The sequence below is a fragment of the Oncorhynchus gorbuscha genome, linkage group LG14 (genome assembly GCF_021184085.1).
Source record: "Oncorhynchus gorbuscha isolate QuinsamMale2020 ecotype Even-year linkage group LG14, OgorEven_v1.0, whole genome shotgun sequence".
In the NCBI taxonomy this organism is placed as follows: Eukaryota; Metazoa; Chordata; class Actinopteri; order Salmoniformes; family Salmonidae; genus Oncorhynchus; species Oncorhynchus gorbuscha.
This window is the reverse complement of record NC_060186.1, coordinates 69473652-69500310: the sequence shown is the minus strand read 5'-3', so window position 1 is coordinate 69500310 and position 26659 is coordinate 69473652. Positions and strand designations below refer to the sequence as shown.

Sequence of the window (26659 nt, the reverse complement as noted above, 5' to 3'; positions counted from 1 at the left end):
CTAGAAAGCCAACATCCCGGAGTCGCCTCTTCACTGTTGACATTGAGACTGGTGTCTTGCGGGTACTATTTAATGAAGCTGCCAGTTGAGGACTTGTGAGGCGTCTGTTTCTCAAACTAGACACTAATGTACTTGTCCTCTTGCTCAGTTGTGCACCAGAGCCTCCCACTCCTCTTTCTATTGTGGTTAGAGCCAGTTTGCGCTGTTCTGTGAAGGGAGTAGTACACAGCGTTGTACAAGTCTAACGGTGCTAACATAATTGCAAAAAGGGTTTTCTAATGATCAATTAGCCTTTTAAAATGAGAAACTTGGATTAGCTAACACAATGTGCCATTGGAACACAGGAGTGATGGTTGCTGATAATGGGCCTCTGAACGCCTATGTAGATATTCCATAAAAAAAATATGCTGTTTCCAGTGACAATAGTCATTTACAACATTAACAATGTCTACACTGTTTTTCTGATAAATTTGATGTCATTTTAATGGACAAAAAAAATGTGCTTTTCTTTCAAAAACAAGGACTTCTAAGTGACCCCAAACTTTTGAACGGTAGTGTATATATATTTATTGTTGTACTTTTAACCCCTTTTTCTCCCTAATTTTGTGATACCAAATTGGTAGTTACAGTTTTGTCCCATCGCTGGTCGAGAGCCATGCGTCCTCCAAAACATGAACCTGCCAAGCCACACTGCTGTTCTTGTATAGATTTACAGGAATTTGTTCTCGTGGTACAGTTTTAAAACTATTGTATTGTTGGATTAAAATACAGATTCACCACCTGCATGTACATGTTTTGTCCTATTCCTATACACAAGGGGCGCTGTTTTTTCTTTGAACATGACCGTTTTTCCCACCCAAACAACATCCGGGGTTGTGACCCAATCCATTTGTGTTTGTGATGGTGGATTATTTTCAGTCCGATTGCAAATTATTTATTTTTTTACGCAAACTTGCCATTAATTCCCACGATTTTGATTGAATAAAGGGGAAATAACTCAAGGAAATAGTTATCGTGTAAGGGAGAACTAGCTACGCTTATTGTGCTGGTATGTCACACAGGTGAAAGTGAAACCCAGTGTTTGTGTCTTTGACTGCGTCATACATCTATCTCATGGTTTTGATTGATTCGCTAGATTATTGGTGTAATCTATGTATGGTTATAAACCATGTGGTTCGAGCCATGAATGCGTATTGGCTAAAAGCCGTGGTATATCAAATTGTGAACAAATTATTATTTTCAATGACTGCCTAGGTTAACTGCCTTGTTCAGGGGCAGAACGATAGATTTGTCAACTCTGTGATTCGATCATGTAATCTTTCGGTTACTAGTCACAACGCTCTAACCTGCCGCCCCAATTTTATTTTTACCTTTATTAAACTTGGCAAGTCAGTTAAGAACAAATTCTTATTTTCAATGACGGCCTAGGAACAGTGGGTTTAACTGCCTGGGCAGAACGACAAATTTGTACCTTGTCAGCACGGGGATTTGAACTTGCAACCTTCCGGTTACTAGTCCAACACTCTAACCACTAGTCTATCCTGCCGCACCTATGAACAGAAAAAAATAATACTTACTGGTATAATTACGTTGGTAACCAGTTTATTAATAGCTGTAAGGCATCCTCGGGGGGTTGTGGTGGAAATATGGCCAATGTCCAACGGTAAGGGCTGTGCCCAGGGAGGTGCGTCGTGGGTAAGAACAGCCCTTAGCCGTAGCATATAGGCCACATACCTTATTGCTTAATTATCTAACTACCTATTTAATGGACAATATCATTGTTGCATTACACAGTAGATAACGTTACACAGCTAGTTATGTCCAAGGTTAGCCACCTGCAGTTCTGGAATGTTTGCTCACAAGTATGATTCAATTGGCTGATGACCCGATGGAATCATGTGATCCTTCCTTAACCCATAGAAAATCCCAGGCCACCAGTTGACTACTTAAACATGGTGAAAGTCCTCAATGGTGCTGCTCGTGCTAAAACTGCCTTTTGGTCACTTGAGGCCTCATTCTCTATGGGAGGGTTTGAATTTGTCAAATAGAAACTATTTTTTGCGTTTTCCAAATTTTGGAGTAAACTGTTTCTGTTGCAAAACAACAACAACAAGCGTAATGAATACACCCCAGGTTGTCAAACTATGTTTTCTTCTCTTCTTGTGTCAGATGTTAGTGAGACACCTCCAGTCAAATCACAATGAGTAACAACAGCCATCCTTTGCGCCCACTGGCCTCTGTGTCAGAGATTGACCACATCCACCTGCTGTCAGAGCAGCTGGGCGCCTTGGTTCCAGGTGAAGAGTACAGTGATGTCACCTTCGTTGTGGAGGAGAAACGCTTCCCCGCCCATAGGGTCATTTTGGCAGCACGATGTCACTACTTCAGGTACACCTGTTTGAATGCTTTTTTCTTGTTTTTCTTTGCAATGCATGAGGTCTTTGGCTTCCCATGAAATGACAAATGACTGGCTCTGTCGGACAGTTGGCGATTAAATATAACCTTAAAGTTATTTAAGGTAATAGTGTACAATTAAGACTAGGTAACAGTGTGTGAAATCTCTAACAACCTTGTCCCCAGAGCTCTGCTGTATGGAGGGATGAAGGAGTCCCAGCCGCAGGCGGAGGTGACACTGGAGGAGACCCGAGCCGAGGCTTTCTCCATGCTCCTCCACTACCTTTACACGGGCCGGGCTAGCCTCAGCTCAGCCCGCGAGGAGGTGCTGCTGGACTTCCTGGGTCTGGCCCACCGCTACGGCCTCCAGCCACTAGAGGACTCCACCTCTGAGTTCCTGCGCACCATCCTGCACACGCACAACGTGTGTTTGGTGTTTGACGTGGCCAGCCTGTACTCTCTGGGTGTGCTCAGTGAAGCATGCTGCGCCTACATGGATCGGCATGCCCCGGAGGTTCTGGCCTCGGACAGCTTCCTCACGTTGTCCAAGGTGAGTAGGAAGGTTCACGTTCATTAAAATCTAATAGAAGAACATGGATCGAAACAGGAAGGGGACTACCTGGACTTGCTATAAAAAATCAGTTGCAAAATGTTTTCAAACGATTTTCATTGTGTGCCCCAAAGAACAAAACCCAGATGACTGAATCAAAAGAAGTAGTCTTAACTGAATCTGCTTCTATCCTCTCTGTGCAGACTGCTCTGCTGACTGTTGTACGGAGGGACTCGTTTGCAGCGAGCGAGAAGGAGATCTTCCAGGCACTGTGTCGCTGGTGCCGGCAGAACGGCGAGGGTGGCGCCACGCAGGAAGTGATGTCGGCCGTGCGGCTGCCGCTCATGAGTCTGATGGAGATGCTAAATGTGGTGCGTCCCTCGGCACTTCTCAGCCCAGACGACCTGCTGGACGCCATCAAGACGCGCTCAGAGAGCCGCGACATGGACCTCAACTACCGCGGCATCCTCAGTGGGTCTCAGTCTCTGCTGGTCCTATTCTAGTAGTCAGCAACTAATAGTTTTGTGTGTGTGTGTGTGTGTGTGTGTGTGTGTGTGTGTGTGTGTGTGTGTGTGTGTGTGTGTGTGTGTGTGTGTGTGTGTGTGTGTGTGTGTGTGTGTGTGTGTGACACACAGTTGAAGTTGGAAGTTTAAATAGACTTAGGTTGGAGTCATTAAAACTAGTTTTTCAACCACTCCACAGATTTCTTATTAACAAACTATAGTTTTTGCAAGTCGGTTAATTTATAATTCACTGTATCACAATTCGAGTGGGTCAGAAGTTTACATACAGTAAGTTGACTGTACCTTTTTAAACAGCTTCGAAAATTCCAGAAAATGATGTAATGGCTGATAGGCTAATTGACATCATTTGAGTCAATTGGGGGGGGGGCCTGTGGATGTATTTCAAGGCCTACCTTCAAACTCAGTGTCTCTTTGCTTGACATCATGGGAAAACCAAGGAATCAGCCAAAACCTCAGAAAAATAGACCTCCACAAGTCTGGTTCATCCTTGGGAGCAATTTCCAAACGCCTGACGGTACCACGTTCATCTGTACAAACAATAGTATGCAAGTATAAACACCATGGGACCACACAGCCGTCATACCGCTCAGGAAGGAGACTCGTTCTGTCTCCTAGAGATGAATGTACTTTGGTGCAAAACGTGCAAATCAATCCCAGAACAAGAGCAAAGGACCTTGTGAAGATGCTGGAGGAAACGGGTACAAAAGTATTTTTATCCACAGTAAAACAAGTCCTATATCGCCATAACCTGAAAGGCCGCTCGGCAAGGAAGAAGCCACTGCTCCATATCCGCCATAAAATGCCAGACTACGGTTTTCAACTGCACATGGGGACAAAGATCGTACTTTTTGAAGAACTGTTCTCTGGTCTGTTGAAACAAAAATAGAACTGTTTGGCCATAATGACCATCGTTATGTTTGGAGGAAAAAGGGGGAGGCTTGTAAGCCGAAGAACACCATCCCAACCGTGAAGCACAGGGGTGGCAGCATCATGTGGTGGGGGAGCTTTGCTGCAGGAGGGACTGGTGCACTTCACAAAATAGATGGCATCATGAGGATGGAAAATTATGTGGATATATTGAAGCAAAGTCTCAAGAAATCAGTCAGGAAGTTAAAGTTTGGTCTTTCAAATGAACAATCACCCCAAGCATACTTCCAAAGTTGTGGTAAAATGACTTAAGGACGACAAAGTCAAGGTAAGCCCTGACCTCAATCCAATAGAGAATTTGTGAGCAGAACTGAAAAGGCGTGCGCAAGCAAGGAGGCCTACAACTCAGTTACACCAGCTCTGTCAGGAATTGTGAAAAACTGAGTTTAAATGTATTTGGCTAAGGTGTATGTAAACTTCTGACTTCAACTGTATGTATTCAATGTGATGCCTTTTGTGTTACAGTCCCAGAAGAGAATATTGCTACTATGAAGTACGGGGCCCAGGTGGTGAAGGGAGAGCTGAAGTCAGCGCTGCTGGACGGAGACACCCAGAACTACGACTTGGACCACGGCTTTTCAAGACACCCCATAGAGGAGGACGGCTGCGCTGGCCTCCAGATTAAGCTGGGCCAGGCCTACATCCTCAACCATATCCGCATCCTGCTCTGGGACAGAGACAGCCGGTGAGAGAGACATCCCGTGTGTTTTAGGGGATCCGTTTGAGCAAAGCACAATCGCTTATCTTTATGAAGGAAGTTATTTGGGATGCGAGGTGATTTACAGATCAGTGATTTTGATCAGTTTTACTGCCTTGTAATCAATCACGCACATTCCTTTCTCTCTGAAGGTTTCGCTCAACTGATGAGCAATGTTTTCATAGTGTTTTATATATTGAAGTAATGTTCATATCACATTACTGTCATAAAGATAGAGATTAGAGGTCGACCGATTATGATTTTTCAACGCCCGGTGCCGATTATTGGAGGACCAAAAAAGCCGATACTGATTAATCGGCCAATTTTTTAAATATATATATATATTTTTTTATTATATATTTTTTGTATTTGTAATAATGACAATTACAACAATACTGAATGAACACTTATTTTAACTTAATATAATACATCAATAAAATCAATTTAGCCTCATGTAAATAATGAAACATGTTCAATTTGTTTTAAATAATGCAAAAACAAAGTGTTGGAGAAAAAAGTAAAAATGCAATATGTGCTTTGTAAGAAAGCTAACGTTTCAGTTCCTTGCTCAGTACATGAGAACATACAGTGGGGCAAAAAAGTATTTAGTCAGCCACCAATTGTGCAAGTTCTCCCACTTAAAGATGAGAGAGGCCTGTAATTTTCATCATAGGTACACTTCAACTATGACAGACAAAATGAGAAGGAAAGAAAATCCATAAAATCACATTGTAGGATTTTTAATGAATTTATTTGCAAATTATGGTGTAAAATAAGTATTTGGTCACCTACAAACAAACAAGATTTCTGGCTCTCACATACCTATAACTTCTTCTTTAAGAGGCTCCTCTGTCCTCCACTCATTACCTGTATTAATGGCACCTGTTTGAACTTGTTATCAGTATAAAAGACACCTGTCCACAACCTCAAACAGTCACACTCCAAACTCCACTATGGCCAAGATCAAAGAGCTGTCAAAGGACACCAGAAACAAAATTGTAGACCTGCACCAGGCTCGGAAGACTGAATCTGCAATAGGTAAGCAGCTTGGTTTGAAGAAATCAACTGTGTGGGAGCAATTATTAAGAAATGGAAGACATACAAGACCACTGATAATCTCCCTCGATCTGGGGCTCCACACAAGATCTCACCTCATGGGGTCAAAATGATCACAAGAACGAGCAAAAATGTGAGCAAAGTGAGCAAAAATCCCAGAACCACACGGGGGGACCTAGTGAATGACCTGCAGAGAGCTGGGACCGAAGTAACAAAGCCTACCATCAGTAACACACTACGCCACCAGGGACTCAAATCCTGCAGTGCCAGACGTGTCCCCCTGCTTAAGCCAGTACATGTCCAGGCCCATCTGAAGTTTGCTAGAGAGCATTTGGATGATCCAGAAGAAGATTGGGAGAATGTCATATGGTCAGAAGAAACCAAGATATAACTTTTTGGTAAAAACTCAACTCGTCATGTTTGGAGAACAAAGAATGCTGAGTTGCATCCAAAGAACACCATAGCTAATGTGAAGCATGGGGGTGGAAACATCATGCTTTGGGCTGTTTTTCTGCAAAGGGACCAGGACGACTGATCCGTGTAAAGGAAAGAATGAATGGGGCCATGTATCGTGAGATGTTGAGTGAAAACCTTCCATCAGCAAGGGCATTGAAGATGAAACGTGGCTGGGTCTTTCAGCATGACAATGATCCCAAACACACCACCCGGGCAACGAAGGAGTGGCTTCGTAAGAAGCATTTCAAGGTCCTGGAGTGGCCTAGCCAGTCTCCAGATCTCAACCCCATAGAAAATCTTTGGAGGGAGTTGAAAGTCCGTGTTGCCGAGCAACAGCCCCAAAACATCACTGCTCTAGAGGAGATCTGCATGGAGGAATGGGCCAAAATACCAGCAGCTGTGTGTGTGAACCTTGTGAAGACTTACAGAAAACATTTGACCTCTGCCATTGCCAACAAAGGGTAAATAACAAAGTATTGAGAAACTCTTGTTATTGACCAAATACTTATTTCCCACCATAATTTGCAAATAAATGCATTAAAAGTCCTACAATGTGATTTTCTGGATTTTCTCCCCCTCATTTTGTCTGTCATAGTTGAAGTGTACCTATGATGAAAATTACAGGCCTCCTCTTTTTAAGTGGGAGAACTTGCACAATTGGTGGATGACTAAATACTTTTTTGCCCCACTGTATGAAAGCTGGTGGTTCCTTTTAACATGAGTCTTCAATATTCCCAGGTAAGAAGTTTTAGGTTGTAGTTATTATAGGATTTATAGGACTATTTCCCTCTATACCATTTGTATTTAATTAACCGTTGACTATTGGATGTTCTCCTCTCCTCGCTCCTCCCTGGGCTCGAACCAGCAACACAACGACAACAGCCACCACATCGAAGCAGGGTTACCCATGCAGAGCAAGGGAAACAACCACCCCAAGGCTCAGAGCGAGTGAAGTTTGAAACGCTATTAGCACGCGCTAACTAGCCAGCCATTTCACTTCGGTTACACCAGCCTCATCTCAGGAGTTGATAGGCTTGAAGTTATAAACAGTGCAATGCTTGACGCACAACGAAGAGCTGCTGGCAAAACGCTGGCAAAATGCACGAAAGTGCTGTTTGAATGAATGTTTATTCGCCTGCTTCTGCCTACCACCGCTCAGTCAGATACTAGATACTTAAAAAAAAAAACATTTTTAGCCCAACGCTCTAACCACAAGGCTACCCTGCCGCAGGACACGCTAGATAATATCTATTAATATCTATTAATATCATCAACCATATGTCGTTAACTAGTGATTATGATTGATTGTTTTTTATAAGATAAGTTCAATGCTAGCTAGCAACTTACCTTGGCTTACTGCATTTGCGTAACAGGCAGTCTCCTTGTGGAGTGGAACAAGAGAGAGGCAGGTCGTTATTGCGTTGGACTAGTTAACTGTAAGGTTGCAAGAATGGATCCCCCGAGCTGACAAGGTGAAAATCTGTCGTTCTGCCCCTGAACGAGGCAGTTAGCCTAGAAACGGTGGGTTGTCATTGGAAATAAGAATGTGTTCTTAACTGACTTGCTAAGCTAAATAAAGATTAAATAAAGGTGTAAAAAATAAAATAAATAAATAAATAAAAAAAAATCGGCAAATTGGCGCCCGAAAATACCGATTTCCATTTGTTATGTAAACTTGAAATCGGCCCTAATTAATCTGCCATGAATTAATCGGTCGACCTCTAATAGAGATACTCTTCAACATTGCTTTGGGGCAATTCCACGTTAACAGAGTGATGAACGGTAGACCACCAGGCTGTAGCAGGACCAGGAGAACAGGCCACTAGGCTCAGAGAGCCACGGCATGGACCTCAAATACCGCGGCATCCTCAGTGGGTCTCAGTCTCTGCTGGTCCTGTTCTAGTAGTCAGCAACTAATAGTTTTATTTGTCAGTGGGAGTGTGTGCATTCTGTTTGCGTCTGAATTGCGTGTGCACGTGTCTCTTGGTATTCTGTGCTTGTGTGTGAGAACGAGAGATATCACATTACTGTCATAAAGATCGAGATACTCTTCAACATTGCTTTGGGGTAATTCCTCTTTAACAGAGTGATGCTGTATGTCAAACAGAAAAAGTATGAAATGGAAAAGAGCATCTGCTAAATAACTAAAATGTAAAATATAAACAAAAACCAATGATTGCGAAGTTTAACAAATCATACAATACTTTGCATAATGACTACTTTTAATAATCTCCACAGAAAATTTTACAAAAACACATCGACTTGAAGAACAGTGCAGATGCAAATTTTGGTAACGGAATGGTTTGTACTTTTTGTGCCGTCATTCTGTTACCAAACTTTGCATCTGCACTGTTTGGTGAAAAATCTGAGTCCTAGTATCACTCTGTAACTGTGGAATTGCCCTTTGGTCACTGCGATATGTATGGCCCATCGCCCTCTCTCTGTATTTGAGCAGGTCTTATTCTTACTATATTGAAGTGTCCATGGATGAGCTGGATTGGATGCGTGTTGTAGACCATTCCAAGTATCTGTGTCGCTCTTGGCAGAACCTCTTCTTTACACCACGTGTGGCCAGGTAAATCTTGACCTATGGTGTTCTTATGGTTGGCACCAATTTTGACTTTTGGTTCCACAACATAGGCGTGATTGTGTCCTTGTGTCCCAGGTACGTGCGCATTGTAGGGACGCATAACACTGTCAACAAGGTCTTCCATCTAGTGAGTTTGGAGTGTATGTTCACACACCGCTCATTCACTCTGGAAAAAGGTCTTCTCGGTAAGGCAAGAATATCACCCAGTATACCAGTGTTATACAGTGCCTTCAGAAAGTATTCAGACCCCTTGACTTTTTGTACATTTTGTTACGTAACAGGCTTATTCTAAAATGGATTAAATAAATAAAAATCCTCAAGCAATCTACACACAATTCCCCATAATGACAAAGCAATAAAAGGCTTTTACTTTTTTTGCAAATGTATAAATAAAAAACAAATCCCGTACTTACTTAAGGATTCAGACCCTTTGCTATAAAACTCGAGATTGAGCTCAGGTGCATCTTGTTTCCATTGATCATCCTTGATGTTTCTTCAACTTGATTGGAGTCCACCTGTGGCAAATTCAATTGATTAAACATGATTTGGAAAGGCACACACCTGTATGTATAAGGTCCCACAGTTGACAGTGCATGTCAGAACAACAACCAAGCCATGAGGTCGAAGGAATTGTCTGTAGAGCTCCAAGACAGGATTGTTGAGGCATAGATCTGGGGAAGTGTACCAAAACATTTCTGCAGCATTGAAGGTCCCCAAGGACACAGTGGCCTCCATCATTCTTAAATGGAAGAAGTTTGGAACCACTAAGACTCTTCCTAGAGCTGGCCGCCCGGCCAAACTGAGCAGTCAGGGGAGAAGGGCCTTAGTCCGGGAGGTGACCAAGAACCCGATGGTCACTCTGACAGAGCTCCAGAGTTTCTCTGTGGAGATGGTATAACCTTCCAGAAGGATAACCATCTCTGCAGCACTCCACCAATCTGGCCTCTATGGTAGAGTGGCCAGATGGAAGCCACTCCTCAGTAAAAGGCATAAGACCGCACAAACCTGGCACCATCACTACGGTGAAGCATGGTGGTGGCAGCAGCATCATGCTGTGGGGATGTTTTTCAGCGACATTGACTGGAAGACTAGTTAGGATTGAGGCAAAGATGAATGGAGCATAGTAGAGCAAGATCCTTTATGAAAACCTGCTCAAGATGTCAGACTGGGGCGAAGGTTCACCTTCCAACAGGACAACAACCCTAAGTACACAGCCAAGACAACGCAGGAGTGGCTTCGGGGACAGAGCCTAACACGGAACCCAAACCGGCTGCGAGCCTGCGCCATCGTGCGCTATCATGCATACATTTGTTTTATCCCCCTACACCAAACGCGATCGACACACAGGTTAAAATATCAAAACAAACTCTGAACCAATTACATTAATTTGGGGCCAGGTCGAAAAGCATTAAACATGTATGGCAATTTAGCTAGCTAGCTTGCACTTGCTAGCTAAGGTTCATTTGTCCTATTTAGCTAGCTTGCTGTTGCTAGCTAATTTGTCCTGGGATATAAACATTGAGTTGTTATTTTACCTGAAATGCACAAGGACCTCTACTCCGACAATTAATCCACACATAAAACGGCCAACCGAATCGTTTCCAGTCATCTCTCCTCCTTCCAGGCTTTTTCATCTTTGAACTTATATGGTGATCTTCATCTAACTTTCATAGTATTACCACGGCGACCGGGAAAACAGTTTGTCTTTCAATCACCCACGTGGGTATAACCAATGAGGAGATGGCACATGGGTACCTGCTTCTATAAACCAATGAGGAGATGGGATAGGCAGGACTTTCAGCGTGATCTGCGTCAGAAATAGAAAGGAGTTCTATTTTAGCCCTTGGCATCGCAGAAGCTCGTTGGCGCACACAATAATTGAATAACATGGATTTCTACATTCATTTTGCGATGCTCGTGCACGCGACGTGTCCGGTCTGGTCAGCATGTAAGAGGATTTGCAGAGAAGAATGGGAGAAACTCCCCAAATACAGGTGTGCCAAGCTTGTTGCGTCATACTGTGACGGCCCTGAATTTTTCTGAACCGTCTCAGTGCAGCTCCTTCCAATAGAGCGCTTTCCCTTTAATTCCCAATTAAATAGCCAGCATTAGCTGCGCAAAAGGGGGGTTGTGATGGAGACGTGGATGAGGATGTCTTCAAACCTCAGTTCCGAAGCTTCTCTATTCCGTTTGTTTTGTTGCTGTTAAACGTGTGTTTTGTAGCCTAAGAGAGTTTACCCAGGATCGGATCCACTCTTTGCGTCCCTGGACTACACCTCTCCGTTCTTCGTGGCCTTTCTCCGCTGGAGATCTATTGGCGGATTGGATTGTCTGACTGACCGACTGACTACCACCTTTTTGTATACGGTATTTCATTTGTTTGGATGTGATGTATACTGTGATTTATGTAGTTATTTGTAGTTGAGGACTTAATTAAGAGTTGATACGCTTTAAATTTCTGTGGTAAAATAATTGTTACATTGATGGTATGTTTAATACTGGGTTTACACTACACTGAATGAACGGACAAACATTGCGTGACAAAAGTCACTTGAGTTCACTGAACTCCTTTACCGGGCTGGACTCTTTTTAGGCCCGAGGTACAGGACATTTCTGGAGGAACCAGAACTCATTGTGTTATATTATGTGTGCGTAATCCTTGATGTTGTTAATACAACCCACACAAAAGAATATAGTTGTTTTGGAAGTTCTTTCCAATGTTTTAAGGGTTTATGAAAAAAAATTTTCCATCCTGACTTTTACATGAGTCCTTTGTATTGGTGTAGACTTGACGGACCAGATGGCACTCATTCCCACCCAAACTAAAAGGAGAAACCAATGTTTTCTCTGGTAGGCACAACCTACCTGGCACCCCTATAAATAATAACTTCAAGTCAAAACCGTTACAACCGGAGGTGCTTCAACAAAGTACTGAGTAAAGTGTCTGAATATTCATTTTTTTAATTTAAAAAGAATAAGTACTTTTGCTTAAATTTCTAAATTTGTTTTTGCTTTGTCATTGGTCCTTCTGTAGCTCAGTTGGTAGAGCATGGCGCTTGTAACGCCAGGGTAGTGGGTTCGATTCCCGGGACCACCCATACGTAGAATGTATGCACACATGACTGTAAGTCGCTTTGGATAAAAGCGTCTGCTAAATGGCATTTATTATTATTATTATAGGGGATTGTGTGTAGACTGGGGGGGGACAAGTTAATCCATTTTAGAATAAGAATAAAGTAACCAAGTGTGAAAGTCAGGGGGTCTGAATACTGAATGAATGCACTGTATATGATTTAGAAAATACATTGATCAACATTTTAGACTACATTTATACATATTTAAATTTCTATAATTTAACAAATAAATATTTCAAAACTCATCTCGCCCAATTCTCTCTTTCTCTCCCATCACTTTCATGTCTGCAGTCCCCAATGAGAACGTGGCTACCATCGCGGCCTGTTCCAGTGTCATCGAGGGGGTGAGTCGGAGCAGAAACGCCCTGCTCAACGGGGACACCCGCAACTACGACTGGGACTCTGGCTACACCTGTCACCAGCTGGGCTCTGGGGCCATCGTCATCCAACTGGCTCAGCCTTACTCTATAGGCTCCTTAAGGTGTGTGTGTGTGTGTGTGTGTGTGTGTGTGTGTGTGTGTGTGTGTGTGTGTGTGTGTGTGTGTGTGTGTGTGTGTGTGTGTGTGTGTGTGTGTGTGTGTGTGTGTGTGTGTGTGTGTGTGTGTGTGTGTGTACGTACACGTGTTTTTTATTTGTGTGTTTGTGTGTGTGCGTTTTAACTGTTGCTGAGTTTTTGTATCTGTCTGCACAGGTGATACATTTTTTTTTTTTTTTCTTCCATCTGGACAGACTTTTACTGTGGGACTGTGATGAGCGATCCTACAGTTACTACATTGAGGTCTCCACCAATCAGCAGGAGTGGATAAAGGTGGTGGACCGCACCAAGGTGCCATGTCGGTAAGACTCCCAGTCTCCCTTTCCCATACTCTTCAGATAATCTTTGTACAAATCTGTCCATTTGAGATCTTTTAAGTCTTGTTTTTCTTCCAACAGGTCGTGGCAGACACTCAAGTTCGACAAGCAGCCTGCCTCTTTTATCCGCATCGTAGGAACTCACAACTCCGCAAACGAGGTGAGAGGATTGCGAATATGCAATTTTTTTGATCTGCCGTCATTTTTGTGTTTATAGCCTTTCCTCATTCTCTGTTTGGCTTTGTTTTTCAGGTGTTCCATTGTGTCCACTTTGAGTGTCCGGCCCAGTCTGACGCGGAGGTGAAAGAGGGCAGTCCTGGGCAGGAGTCCAGTTCCACATCCCAGAACCCCAGACCTGTTCGGCCCTCCCGTACCCACAGCCTGCTCCCCTCCCTGCCCTCCTCATCCTCCACCTCCTCACAACCCCACCTCTGAGAGAAAAGGAGAAACCCTCAAGGCCACCATTTTGCACAACCTTTATCTATCACACAGGATGCACTGCTAAAATGCTGCTAAGCATACTATCCATTTTGATAAAAGATTGGCTTCTATTGCAATGATGAACATGTTTTTAGGGCCCTCATACAGTCCTCCGTATCTGAAATTATAGGCAATGTTGGGGGAAAAGGGCTATGGAGTAAATTTGTCCATGCATTTTCCATGAAGATATTGGCTAAAATTTGCAGCCAGTTTAAGGGAACTCAATAAGAACCTTTCAAAGCCTATGGGCCAGGTGCTATCCAGACAGTGGAGGTGTAAGCAGTACTGCTTGTCCAAAGATTAACCAATGGAATACAGCAGTGATGTTGGCAATAATATCACATTAATGTTTTTCTTCTTATTTAAAAAAAAATAACAATCACAATTGGAACAAGTTTTTAGATTTGTCATAATTTCTATGCTTTTTAAGTAGTTTATTTGCACTTGTTGGTTAACTAGAATTATCATGTTTACCTATGGTTTTTATTTGAATTCATTCGCTTCACCCCCCTTGGGCTAAAAGACTATTACTGTCTTGGCTTGTATGGCTGAGCAGCACTTCAATGTCTTGGTTCAAATTGTTTGGTATATTCCTAAGCAATATTTATGGTTTATTTGCAGAGTCTATATTTTGTCACTTTATTGTTCCCCATATTTATTGTAAAAGTTGTCTAGGTCTACTAACACAAGAAAACTGTACAGTGCTGGTAATAATGGATTTGTTTTTGTCATTTTATTATCCTGACCTTTTGATTAACATTTCAATTGCTGCTTGTGTTTACCTCTCACTTGTCAATGATTTTGTTTGTGTAGTTTTATTTTGGCTCAACGATTTATCAATGCTATGCTTCCTATCCTCATCCTCCTATCCTCACATTTTCCCTCTTTGGTTTCCTGGCTCTTAATATGGCTCTTTCCTCTTCCATCTCCTTTGCTATTTTGGTAGCTTTCATGTAGATTTGACCAATCTTTTTGATATTTTCACATTGCTGCTATTGCACAAGGGATGAACATTGACTTAAAGTAAATTACTGTTAGAAAGCAGATTACCCTTCTCATATCTATATTTTCCATTCTTGTTCCTGAATAGTTTTGATTGCATTTTGTTGTATTTTCTTACTATAATAACGTCATTACTGTCGGTTGCTTGTGTGTTATTCTATATCACTGCCATTACCATACAGTGGTATTTCTTTTCAAAAGAGGTCTCTTTTGTATATGTTGATAGAGATTCAGCAGAAAGGTCTCAATGTTTCACTGTTCAAATAATGGTGATTGATTTGTAAAGTCAAAGTTTGCACTACTCTAGTGGGCACCAATATTTTTATTTTTATATTGTGTATGGAAAATGTAGTGGCTCAAATGTATGGAAACTGCATTATGTCATACGACTTACTTTGCAATACTTAGCGTTAGCAACCCTCAAACTTGAAAGACCAAATGTTTTTAACATTGATTAATACAGGTGTTGAATGCAGCCTTGGACATCCATTCTCATGACACCCTACCCAGCTGGCAATCAAGCTTTTAAACAATGCTGTATTAAACTTATGACTCATGTATGTCTTTGTATTTTGACATGTTTTACACGACACTAATATTATCAGAAAGCTGTCCAACTCTCTTGAGGGAGGAGTTAGACCAGTGTTTCTCAAACCTCTCCTCAGTGACCCCAAGAGGTTTCAAATTTAGTTGCAGACCTGAACTAGCTCATCTGATTGACCTAGTCAAGAGCATGATGATTAGGTGGCAAATTGAATCAGTTTTTTTTTTTTTTTTTTATTGACACAATTCCTTTAAAAAAACAGCTCATACATTTTTTACATCATTTACACACATAAAAACGGCAACAAAGCATAAAACACAGCATTTGACAGTTACATTTAAATTTGTTAAAGTACATGTTAAAATCAATGAAAACAACCATGAATAAAAGTACTTTCTTTGTAAAAACAAATCAAATTTAAAATGTGTGCTGTAAAAAAGCATTAAGGCATTTAAAATCACTTTGTTAAAAGGCTGTCTGATGATCTAACAAAAATTGGTAAAACATTAAGGCATGAAAAATTACATGTTAAAAAGTCACTTTGTTAAAAGGCTTTTGACTCTTCAAGGGAGGCGAGCAGGCCAGAGGTGGATGAACGCAGTGCCCTTGTTTGGGTGTAGGGCCTGAGAGCCTGGGGTGAGTCCTTATCAAACACCATGGTCTTGCCTCATCCTGGAAGCCAGTGGAGAGAACTCCCACCAGATGAGTAGACCATCGTCCAGACGTCCTTTAGGGGCCCAGAGGAGATCCCGCCTCCCCTAGGCGCAATCCCTCCCCTAGCGCATCGCCCTAGGCGCCGCAGCGCTGTCAGGCCGTGGCCACCGGGACCTAGGGTGTTGTGGGGGACCCTTCGCCTGGGGTCAAGGCCCCCTTCCGTTCTTCAATCGTACCACCCCAGGGCTTCCGTGGCTACCATGGCCACTGCCTGGGGGTGGTCTCTACGCTTTTGGCTACCAGCAGGTTACTGGGAGGACCACAGTGCTTCCTTCAGGCACGTGAGGGTGGGCCAGAGCTTGGTGAAGGCCTTCGGTGGAATGGGCCTTCGGCCCACCCCGTACAGCACGAGCTGAGGTGTTAAGTCCTCCCCTGCTGGTAGACACGATGTGATCAGGGGGCCTGCTTCCTTCCACAGGTCCCTGGCGGCTCTGCACTCCCAGAGCATGTGCCTCACCGACTCATCTTGGCCGCAGCCCGGTCGGGGCACGCGGATGTCCTCGCCATGCCCCGTGAGTGCATAACGGCCCTGACCGGGAGGATCTCGTGGGCGGCCATCCAGGACAGGTCCCGATGCCGATTCAGGAGTGCAGGATGGGCCACGTTGCGCCAGACCGTTGTGGGCTCGCCTATAGCGAGCCCGCGCACTGGACACACTGGTTCCCGTTCCTGCACAAGAGAGAGAAGAAAGCGGTGTTTAGTTAAAACCGTGACTGCTTCCTTTTCCAGTTTGAAATGTCTTAAAAATTTCTGGAGCTGGACGTAGTGGGTGGGGAGCAGGAAAGAGACTGGGGCTCACAGGTCGACTGGGATCAGCCTCAGAGTCCTGAGGTAAGATCCCAGCCAGAACCGTGCGAGGGCCTGTGTCTTGTTATTGACCGGGAGGTGGCCAGAGTCAGATGTAACGCTGTGTAGCGGCTGCCCAGGAACAAGTAGAGGTCAGGCAAGCCTTTCCCCCCCTTGGACCTGGGCCTCTTGACCACCTCCCTCCTCAGCCTCTCCCACTTGCTTCCCCACAGAAAGTAGAACAGCATCCGCTCCAGGGCTAAAATACTCCTTCGCGGGGGGATAAAAACAGAACTGATTAATAAAAGCACAGGTAAAATCACAGCTTTTATGATTAAAACCATGCCCTCAAAAGTCAGCCGTCGTAGTCCCCAAAAACCCAGTCTCTGTCTTACTGTCCCCAGGATCCCACTCCAGTTCCCACTCCCTCCTCCCTCCTGGTCAAACTTTACCCCCAGTACCCTTATGTCCGTCAGTTTAACTGTCAAAGGTAGTCTGGTCAAGTCTGGGTCTGCCCACGGTCCGAAGAATTGGGCCTCTGTCTTGTCTCTGTTCAGTCTCGCCCCAGAGGCTCGTCCGTACCAGTCAGTCCTGTCCAGAGTCCTGTCGACGGATAAAAGGTCAGTGCATAAAATGTTGACGTCGTCCATGTAAAATACGCACTTGGCGTATTTTTTGAATCAGTTGAATCAGTTACGCTAGCTGTGGAATAGATCGAACGCATGGAAATGCTGGGGTCCCCAAGGAGAGGTTAGACTACAACTGGGAGGGAATCAATGATTTATATCAGGGATGGGAAATTCCAGTTCTCTGGGGCTTGATTGGTGTCACACATTTTCTCCAGCCTTATTGCTAACACACCTGATTAAACTAAGTGTGTTCTAAACTGAAGACCATGATTAGTTGATTGTTGGAGTCCGGTGTGTTACCTGGGTTTAAAGTGTGTCGCCAATCAGGCCAAGAGGACAAGTTTTCCATCCCGTATTTATATATACACACGTCATTGGAGGGAATAGATTCCAACACTTTCTCTGAAGAATGCATTTCAAGCACTGCAATTACAACTTTCACAATATTTTTTTATATACTTCGAATAATATGTGTTGTGTAATTACTACTCTGACGTGGAATGGATTTTGTGATCCTCCTGCTTCAAAGCTGATCGATGTTTTGGGTTGTCCCAAACAGACCAAGGGGGTTGGGACATGTTAAATATCTCACTTTGTAATACTTATTGTTCAATTTAAACCGTGAAGTAAATAAACTGTTTTATATTACATGTGTTTAAAATGCATAAATCTAAATAGTTGCTTCTGTGTCAGCGAGTATACATTCGTTATCTCACCCACATCCCCCCCTTTTATTTTCGACCATAACGCCTCTCGTCCCAGTTGGTTCCTATATAGTTCATTGCCCTCGTTACGCAGGAATCTGAAACACTGGGGATTGTGTTCAAAGCACGCCATTTTGATTCTATTGATAGGGCACAGTGCATGTTTTATTCTAAATGTGAGCCATAATGAGGGTCAGGTACCCGTAGTTTCCTGATCTGATTACTTTGTACATGTCGGCCCGCTGTATAATACGTATCGTCTTTGAGGCCAGACTTCCCCCACAGGCAAGATAAATAGGGTGGTCCCACGGAGAGGGACGCAGCACACCGTGTACCATAGTGGAATGATAACGAGGTAACTGTTTATACGCTGTGTCGAATACGTGTGATAATATTGAGATTGTTGGAAATATTTATTGTAATGTTGAATTTGTGGTTCATGTTACAGGTTGGATAAAGCACTGACACCCCCTCTGGCTATTCGTAGTAGCCGAGCGCCAGCTGATTGCGTTGAGTCCGGTGTGGACACTTGAATGCTCAATTAATCCAAACTGAGCCGTTTATGACTATTCGGATCCCTGTGGCCGCTCGTGTCGGCAAAGCCATCCACCTTCTCTGTCCAAATTGACCGAGGACTATTTATAGAAGCGGATATCATATATTTGAGTTGGCTGAAGATCCTTGACAAAGACAAGGCCCCTGTCTCCTCCCCAGCCTTGCGTACCATCATTTTATTGAAGACATGGGGGATACTGGTAGTGAGCGCAGCAAACCTTTACCAACTCGGTGTCCCTGTGGATTTTGGGGGTAAGATGTCGCACATTATGTATTATTTGTTGTGGAGATGGGTTAATGTGGGGATGGTAATTAATGTCGCCTAGACTAAATCCATTGTTGTTCTGTTGGGCAGACCGGGTGGGGGTTGGGGATAAATTGATATCTGAGCTAGCTACACAACTGATCTGAATGTTTTTATACATCTCCCCCCTGTCAGTGAGTGTAGTTCTATCAAAGCGTGAAATCTCCAGAGCATGACTTTACAACTGTGGTTTTGAACGTTTTCCGTTTTTTGGCTAGAATCTGATGTGGTCTAGGCTATTCTTCAGTCTAGTTCGTTTAGCTAAGTCTCCTTAAATGGAAATGTAGCCAGTCATATAGCTGTGATCTCCTAACTGAAGATGAAACGTTGGACACTTTATCCAATGTTCTCCCGACTGTCATTACAGTGTAAACACAATCGAGTTACAGCACGTTCCTCCCTCACATTCCAGTCTCCTTTGTGAAATAGAGGGACCAAGCAAAGATTATAGGCAATGCTAGGAATAAAAAACAATTGATTTGTTTGAACTGGGCAGTCAATCCTGTATGGGCAATGATGGGGAATTTTATTACCAAACCCCTGCCCATCTCTTTTGGCCCATGCACTCTACTAGTCACTGAGGCTCTTCAGGGCAGGTAGCCTAGTGGTCTGCTGTTTTTCAGCAGAAAGGGAAGCAAGGTTGAAAATGGTTGTATCCCTGAACCGGAACATCCGGTTGTTGGCAACTTTGCTTAGGCTACATGTGAGCAAACTGAATTACTCACATCTGTCAACGTCAGGTGATGCAATCGGCAGCCTGTTTACTGCTCCTGCAGTCCACACCCGGTTTGAGGTGTCTGAAGCTTGTCAGTTTTCCCCTCTGAAGGCCTCTCAGGCGTTCTTTCCTTGTAGCCCTTCCCTTGTGTGTTAAGCCTATCTCTTTTTAGAGTATGTCTGCTTACATCCAGAACCATGAACACGTCCTGTTCAGTTTGAGTATTGCTGTTGACTAGGACTGTCAGTCATGGCAGGCTATGCCTCATTAAACATTGGGAGGGGTGTCTATCTCAACACTGCAGGATATAGGCTTTGCATTTAGAAGTTGGCTAGTTTCAAGAAATCCGGGATGAATTTGCAGCACCTTTCTGTTTTTGGTCAGTTCTTACCTGGTGCATAAAATTGTGACTGAGTACAAAGGACAGCCTTTGATAATGGCAGGTTCATAGATTTCTATGGACACTGTCCATTGGACACACCATTCTAGACTGATATTATGTTTTGATCAACATGTTAGCTCAGCAGAAGACAAGGCATTCGGTTATAATGCGTAAACTGAAAGTGGGTAGGCAGACAAGTCTTCAATGTAGTGAAAGGATTCAAGGATTAAGCTAGCATGGGGCTGGTCAGAACTCACTTCTGATGGAGGCTTTTCTAGGTATAGGCTTAGACACTGTGCCGCTAAATGACATGTGATGTACATGGGGAAATTGCTGTTAAGGTCATGGTAGTATGAGTTCTAAATGTATCCTAAGTCAATTGGAACACTGCATTGGTCACGTTACCTCCAAAGGGCACAATGGGCTGAATACCTTCGTTCCAGCCTCTCCCATATTGACAGTGATCACAGAGCCCTAAACAGAAACGTCCCAGCATTGTGAGTGTCAGAGATGTCCAGAATGAGAACAACCATTAGTCAACCTCTGGAAACATGATGTCATTGAGGGAGGGATTCAAAGGAAAGCCTGAGAAAATGCTGCATGTTTAGTGGGAGATGTATTTTTTTGTTGCGTTGAACATGTTTTTGATATTACATGGAAGGGTTTGTTTGCATGCATGTGTCATGGAGTTTAGTCTGCCATGTGTTGAGTTGGCCTTATTCTACATGATTAGGATTGTGAGAGGAGAGAACCTGTTTGGTTTTCTATATAGGCCTAGATTTTGTCTAGCCTATTTCTGACCAAAACATATTGTAATGTATACAGTATTGCAAAAATGTGATTGATCCACAATGATCTTGTGTAGTTGTTGGGCCTATCCTGGTTGAGTTGACTAGCCTACTTGTCAGTAATGACCCCTCACTGGCCAGGTTGGTCAGTTGTCCTAAAAGTCAAAGCCTGTCAGGATGGCCTCTCCACACATCTGCTTAGCCTGGACTGATTAGCTTCTTAACCAATGAGGGATAAGATCAAAGGGATGTTGGTCTACCTGTCACTCATTTGTTGCTGTAAAAAAGATCCACTTTATTACTACCTTGTGCTCCTTCCCTTTTGAACGATTTGTGACACCCTTTACATTCCCCTCCCCCATGGCCTTTGTTTGTTTCCCCCTTCTCTTCTTCCCTGCCATGACTTTCTGTCATCTGTCACCCCTGCCATCAGCTTATTTTCACTCACTCTGTAGCTATGGCAACCTTGTAGGTCTATCAGACTGTCTGGGTACAAAAAAATGGCTCATGTTTGAGTGTCCTGAGAGGAATTGAAATAGTCATGCATGTTTTTATTTGTTGTTTAGCTGCAAATAAGAGGGGCAGATTGCGTTGACACATTGTTTAGTGGGCTTGGTACCATCTTTCTGTGACTGATTTTTTAAATTTTTTATCTCTCCCCAGGTCCAGTAAAACCATGAACCTCTGCTCAAAATGTTTTGCTGGTAAGCCTTCCCATATGTGTGGACAATGGGTTTCTGTTATGTGGCAGAGCTCTGTGTGTACCTGAGACATTAGGAGGGGGTGTGCAGATTTCTGCCTCGTGTGATGTCTCTGCTGTTTCTAACCCTTTCGATTAGCCAACTTAGTTCGTTAGACATATTTTGTAGAAGTAAAGTGTTTCCCCTTATGGTATAAAAATCCCTATGAAATATTCCATAGGCATGCTGTAAAAAACATGAGGTTTTTGGTCCTTTCTGGATTCTGAAAATAGCCTATTTCCAGATGGACTTCTTACTGGCATAATGGTGATCTCTCAAGAATGAGTAAGATGGGTGTCAGGGAAAATATTCACCCAGGTCTGATATCATGCATGCCTGTATGTCAGGGTGTTGACTCTCAAGCCTGCTGTGGTAAATGATTGCAGCTCTAAAATTGAGATTGTGACAGGCTTCTGTAGTCCTTTTTGGGAGGCGTGGAAGAGAGCAAGTATGCTGGAACTCTGGCAGTGTCCATGGAAACGAGTGAGCTCGGTGAAGACGGTACCTAAAGGGGCAGCATTGCTTAGAATAGATTTGATACACAAGAGCACAGCGACAGCAGAAATGAGTTCTATGGAGGATTAAGATATGACCCAGCTGCTTTTTGAGCTTGTGCTGTTATGGTATGGGTAGTTGATGGATAGACTCTGGTAGCCTAAAATACGCTTATTCTGAGCCATTCCATCTGAGTTTATGATTGGCGTCTTGGGGGTGGTGATGCATGCCCCCATGTGTATGTTTGTGTGCCAAATCAAATGTTTTGTCATGTGCTGAATACAACTGGTTTAGACCTTAATATGAAATGCTTACTTACAAGCCTTTAACTAACAATGCAGTTACAGAAATAGAGCTAAGAAAAATATTTACTAAATAAACTAAAGAAAAACCATTTAATAAAATCTAGAAGTTAACACTAACATTACTTAACAAATATGAGGCTATATACAAGGGGTACAGGTTAGTCGAGGTAATTTGTCAAGTGATTGCATAGATAATAAACAAGTATCTGTAGTGTATAAAACGAGGGGATGGCCATTTTGATTAATTGATCAGCAGTCTTATGTCTTCGGGGTAGAAGCTGTCAAGGAGCCTTTTGGTCCTAGACTTGGCGCTCTGGTAGCGCTTGCTGTGTGGTTGCAGAGAGCAGTCTGACTTGGGTGACTGGACTCTTTGACAATTACTTTGGGCCTTCCTCTTACACCGCCTAGTATATAGATCCTGGATGACGGGAAGCTTTGCCCCAGTGATGTTCTGAGCTGTACACACTACCCTCTGGAGCGCCTTACGGTCAGATGCCGAGCAGTTGCCATACCAGGCGGCGATGCAACCGGTCAGGATGCTCTTGATGGTGCAGCTGTAGAACTTTGAGGATCTGGGGACCCATGCCAAATCTTTTCAGTCTCCTGAGGGGGGGGTGTTGTACCCTCTTCATGACAGTCTTAGTGTGTTTGGACCATGATAGTTTGTTGGTGATGTGGACACCAAGGAGCTTTAAGCTCTCAAACCCGTTCCACTTAATCCCCGCCTATGTTAATGGGGGCCTGTTCGGCCCTCCTTTTCCTATAGTCCACGATCATCTCCTTTGTCTTGCTCACATTGAGGGAGAGGTTGTTGTCCTGGCACCACACTGCCAGGTCTCTGACCTCCCTATAGGCGGTCTCATCGTTGTCAGTAATCAGGCCTACCACTTGTCGTCAGCAAACTTGATGGTGTTGGAGTTGTGCTTGGCCATGCATTTGTGGGTGAACAGGGAGTACAGGAGGGGTCTAAGCACACACCCCTGAGTGGCCCCAGTAATGAGGATCAGCATGGCAGGTGTTGTTGCCTACCCTTACCTCCTGGGGGGCAGCCAATCAGGAAGTCCAGGATTCAGTTGCAGTGGGAGGTGTTTAGTCCCAGGGTCCTTAGCTTAGTGATTCACTTCGTGGGCACTATGGTGTTGCACGCTGAGCTGTAGTCAATGAACAGCATTCTCACATAGGTGTTCCTTTTGTCCCGGTGGGAAAGGGCAATGTGGAGTGCGATTGTGTCATCTGTATGCGAATTGGAGTGGGTCTAGGGTTTCCAGCATGATGGTGTTGATGTATTGAAGCAGCTGGTCTGTCAAGATCCAATGTATGTGGTGCTTGGGGCTCTAAAAAGCATTATATTTAATCTCTTTCAGATATCGAGAAGAAGCAGACAGATGAGGACTGTGCCCCAAAACCCAGCCCGAGCACTGGGAGTACCCAATCGGCTGTCTTCAATGGCGAGATGAGTAGTAGCAGCAGCAAAAGTAGCCAATCCCTATTGTCGTCGCCACTCATTAACTCCGAGCAGCCATCTGCATCAACCGAAGACCCTGTCCTCATGTTATCCAATACACAGGACGGTAAGATGAAGGGTCCACAACTTAGTTTTGAGATGTTGCACTTTCTGGAACCTTTGAATGAATTACTATAGCTGAGTTCATTTTCAGTCATTCAATCTGACATGGGTTCAAATACTATTTATGGTATTTCAATACTTTCATATACATTTTGAAGGAAGTATTTGAAAAAAAAATGTTTTTTTGAAAATACAAGTATTTGGAAATTTATTAGGAAATACTCAGATTTGAACCTAGGTCTGTTTGATCCTAGGAGTATTTGGAAAAAAGTTTTGAATAGTATTTTACATGAACTTATTTAAATACTTAAATTGAGTTGAGACAGACACACACACCCACCCTTCAAACCCCCTATGCTCTTTTTGAAATCTCTTTCAAAGTCGCATATCTTCTAGCCAAGATAATGGTCAACTGACCATTTTTATGCATGACACCACCTTGCATCCTACTGCTGGCTTGGGTGTTATGAGGTGGGTGTTATGAGGTGGGTGTCAATGTAAATAGTCTGGGTGGCCATTTGATTCATTGTTCAGCAGGCTTGTGGGTAGAAGTTAAGGAGCCTTTTTGGACCTAGACCTGGTTCTCTGGTACCGCTTGCGGTGGAGTAGCAGAGAGAACAGTCTGACTTGGATGATTGGATTCTTTGGCAATTACTTTGGGCCTTCCTCTGACACTGCCTAGTATATAGGTCCTAGATGCAGGAAGCACAGTGATATACCGCTCCGTTCGTACTACCCTCTGTAGCGCCCTACGGTCGATGCCAAGCAGTTTCCCTCCTTTTTCTGTATCCTGTAGACCACGATCAGCTTCTTTGTCTTGTTCGCATTGAGGGAGAGGTTGTTGTCCTGGCACCACACTGCTAGGTCTCTGACCTCCCTATAGGTTCTCGTCAGTGATCAGGCCTACCACTGTTGGGTCATCAGCAAACTTAATGATGGTGTTGGAGTTGTGATGGGCCATGCAGTTGTGGGTGAATGGAGTACAGGAGGGGACTAAGCATGTACCCCTGAAGGGCCCCAGTGTTGAGGATCAGTGTGGCAGATGTGTTGTTGCCTACCCTTAACACCTAAGGGCAGCCCGTCTGGAAGTCAAGGATCCAATGGCAGAGGGAGGTGTTTAGTCCCAGGGTCCTTAGCGTAGTGATTACCTTTGAGGGCACTATGGTGTTGAATGCCGAGCTGTAGTCAATGAATAGCATTCTCACATAGGTGTTCCTTTTGTCCATGTGGGAAAGGGCAGTGTTGAGTGCGATTGAGATTGCGTGATCTGTTGGCGCGGTATGTGAATAGGAGTAGGTCTAGGATTGAGGTCGACGGATTATGATTTTTAACACCAATACCGATTTATTGGAGGACCAAAAATAGCTGATACTGATTAATCGGCTGATTTAAAAAAATATTTATTATTAACGACAATTACAGCAATACTCAATGAACACTTATTTTAACTTAATATAATAGATAAAATAATTTTAGTTTAAATAATGCAAAAACCGTGTTGGAGAAGAAAGTAAAAGTGCAATATCTACCCTGTAAAAAGCTATCGTTTAGGTTCCTTGCTCAGAACATGAGACCATATGAAAGCTGGTGGTTCCTTTTAACATGAGTCTTAAATATTCCCAGTTAAGAAGTTTTAGGTTGTAGTTATTATAGGAATTATGACGCGTCAACTATTTCTCTCTCTACCATTTGTATTTCATATACCTTTGACTATTGGATGTTCTAATAGGCACTTTCGTATTGCCAGCCTAATCTCGGGAGTTGATAAGCTTGAAGTGATAAACAGCTCTGTGCTTCAAGCATTGCAAAGAGCTTCTGGCAAACGCAGTGCTGTTTGAATGAATTCTTGTGAGCATGCTGATGCCTACCACCCCGTAGTCAGACTGCTCTATCAAATCAGACTTAATTATAATAAACACACATACGAGCCTTAGGTCATTAATATGGTCAAATCCGGAAACTATCATTTCGAAAACAAAACGTTGATTCTTTCAGTGAAATGTGTAACCATTCCGTATTTTATCGAATCTTGCTGTTACATTTACATTTAAGTCATTACATTGCACAGGCTTCAATGTTATGTCATAATTATGTAAAATTCTGGCAAATTAATTACGGCCTTTGTAAGGAAGAAATGGTCTTCACCAGGCGGCCCAAACTGCTGCATATACCCTGACCATGCGTGCAATGGATGCAAGAGAAATGACACAATTTCTCTAGTTAATATTGCCTGCTAACAATTTATTTTAACTAAATATGCAAGTTTAAAAAATATATATTTGTGTATTGATTTTAAGGAAGGGATTGATGTTCATGGTTAGGTACATTGGTGCAACGATAGTGCTTTTTCGGCAATGCGCTTTTGTTAAATCATCACCTGTTTGGCGAAGTAGGCTGTGATTCAATGATAAATTAACAGGCACTGCATTGATTATATGCAACGCAAGACAAGCTACTTAACCTAATATCAACCATGTGTAGTTAAGTAGTGATTATGTGATTGTTTTTCATAAGATAAGTTTAATGCTAGCTAGCAACCTGCTCTTTTCATTTTTTCTCTTTAGTTCATTCTCTTGGTTGTTGGAGCATTGGGGGGGGGTTCTTATATTTTTTTGGGGGGGGGCTGTGGGAGGGACCTCAAATGGTTGAGGGACAGCTTTTGGGGGAACTGGGGGGGAGATCTTGGAGGGTTCGGGTTCACATTTTTTGGCCTGGTGGTAGATTTGTCAACGTGCCCTTGAGCAGGGCATTGACTCTGGATGCTTCTGT

At 43.3% G+C, this 26659-nt stretch overlaps 2 protein-coding genes across 3 annotated transcripts in view; both read left to right on the top strand.

The window, feature by feature from the left end:
* The first annotated feature begins 859 nt into the window (after positions 1–859).
* On the top strand, positions 860–15220 carry LOC123995349 (BTB/POZ domain-containing protein 9-like). The gene is made up of 11 exons (XM_046298900.1): positions 860–1048; positions 2170–2388; positions 2581–2944; positions 3148–3415; positions 4861–5080; positions 9060–9179; positions 9270–9379; positions 12620–12809; positions 13058–13165; positions 13262–13340; positions 13433–15220. The coding sequence occupies exons 2-11, from the start codon at positions 2201–2203 to the stop codon at positions 13613–13615; spliced, it is 1830 nt and encodes a 609-aa protein (XP_046154856.1). The 5' UTR covers positions 860–1048; positions 2170–2200; the 3' UTR covers positions 13616–15220.
* A 2899-nt stretch (positions 15221–18119) lies between these two features.
* The window catches only part of LOC123995347 (AN1-type zinc finger protein 3-like), a 16209-nt gene continuing 7669 nt past the window's right edge, over positions 18120–26659 (top strand). Inside the window, exons 1-4 of one of the 2 annotated variants that reach the window (XM_046298899.1) lie at positions 18120–18394; positions 18488–18846; positions 21447–21487; positions 23688–23894. In XM_046298899.1, the coding sequence (XP_046154855.1) occupies positions 18782–18846; positions 21447–21487; positions 23688–23894 (313 nt within the window). In that variant the 5' untranslated portion in view covers positions 18120–18394; positions 18488–18781. The remainder of the gene's footprint in view (positions 18395–18487; positions 18847–21446; positions 21488–23687; positions 23895–26659) is intronic. The other variant, XM_046298898.1, reaches the window with a different exon arrangement.

Excerpts from the sequence above, each read along its gene's own strand:
- LOC123995349 (XM_046298900.1), top strand. The coding sequence starts at position 2,201 with ATGAGTAACAACAGCCATCCTTTGCGCCCACTGGCCTCTGTGTCAGAG. Across the intron at positions 2,945-3,147 it reads GCTTCCTCACGTTGTCCAAG|ACTGCTCTGCTGACTGTTGT; the intron begins GTGAGTAGGAAG and ends CTCTCTGTGCAG. Across the intron at positions 5,081-9,059 it reads CTCTGGGACAGAGACAGCCG|GTCTTATTCTTACTATATTG; the intron begins GTGAGAGAGACA and ends GTATTTGAGCAG.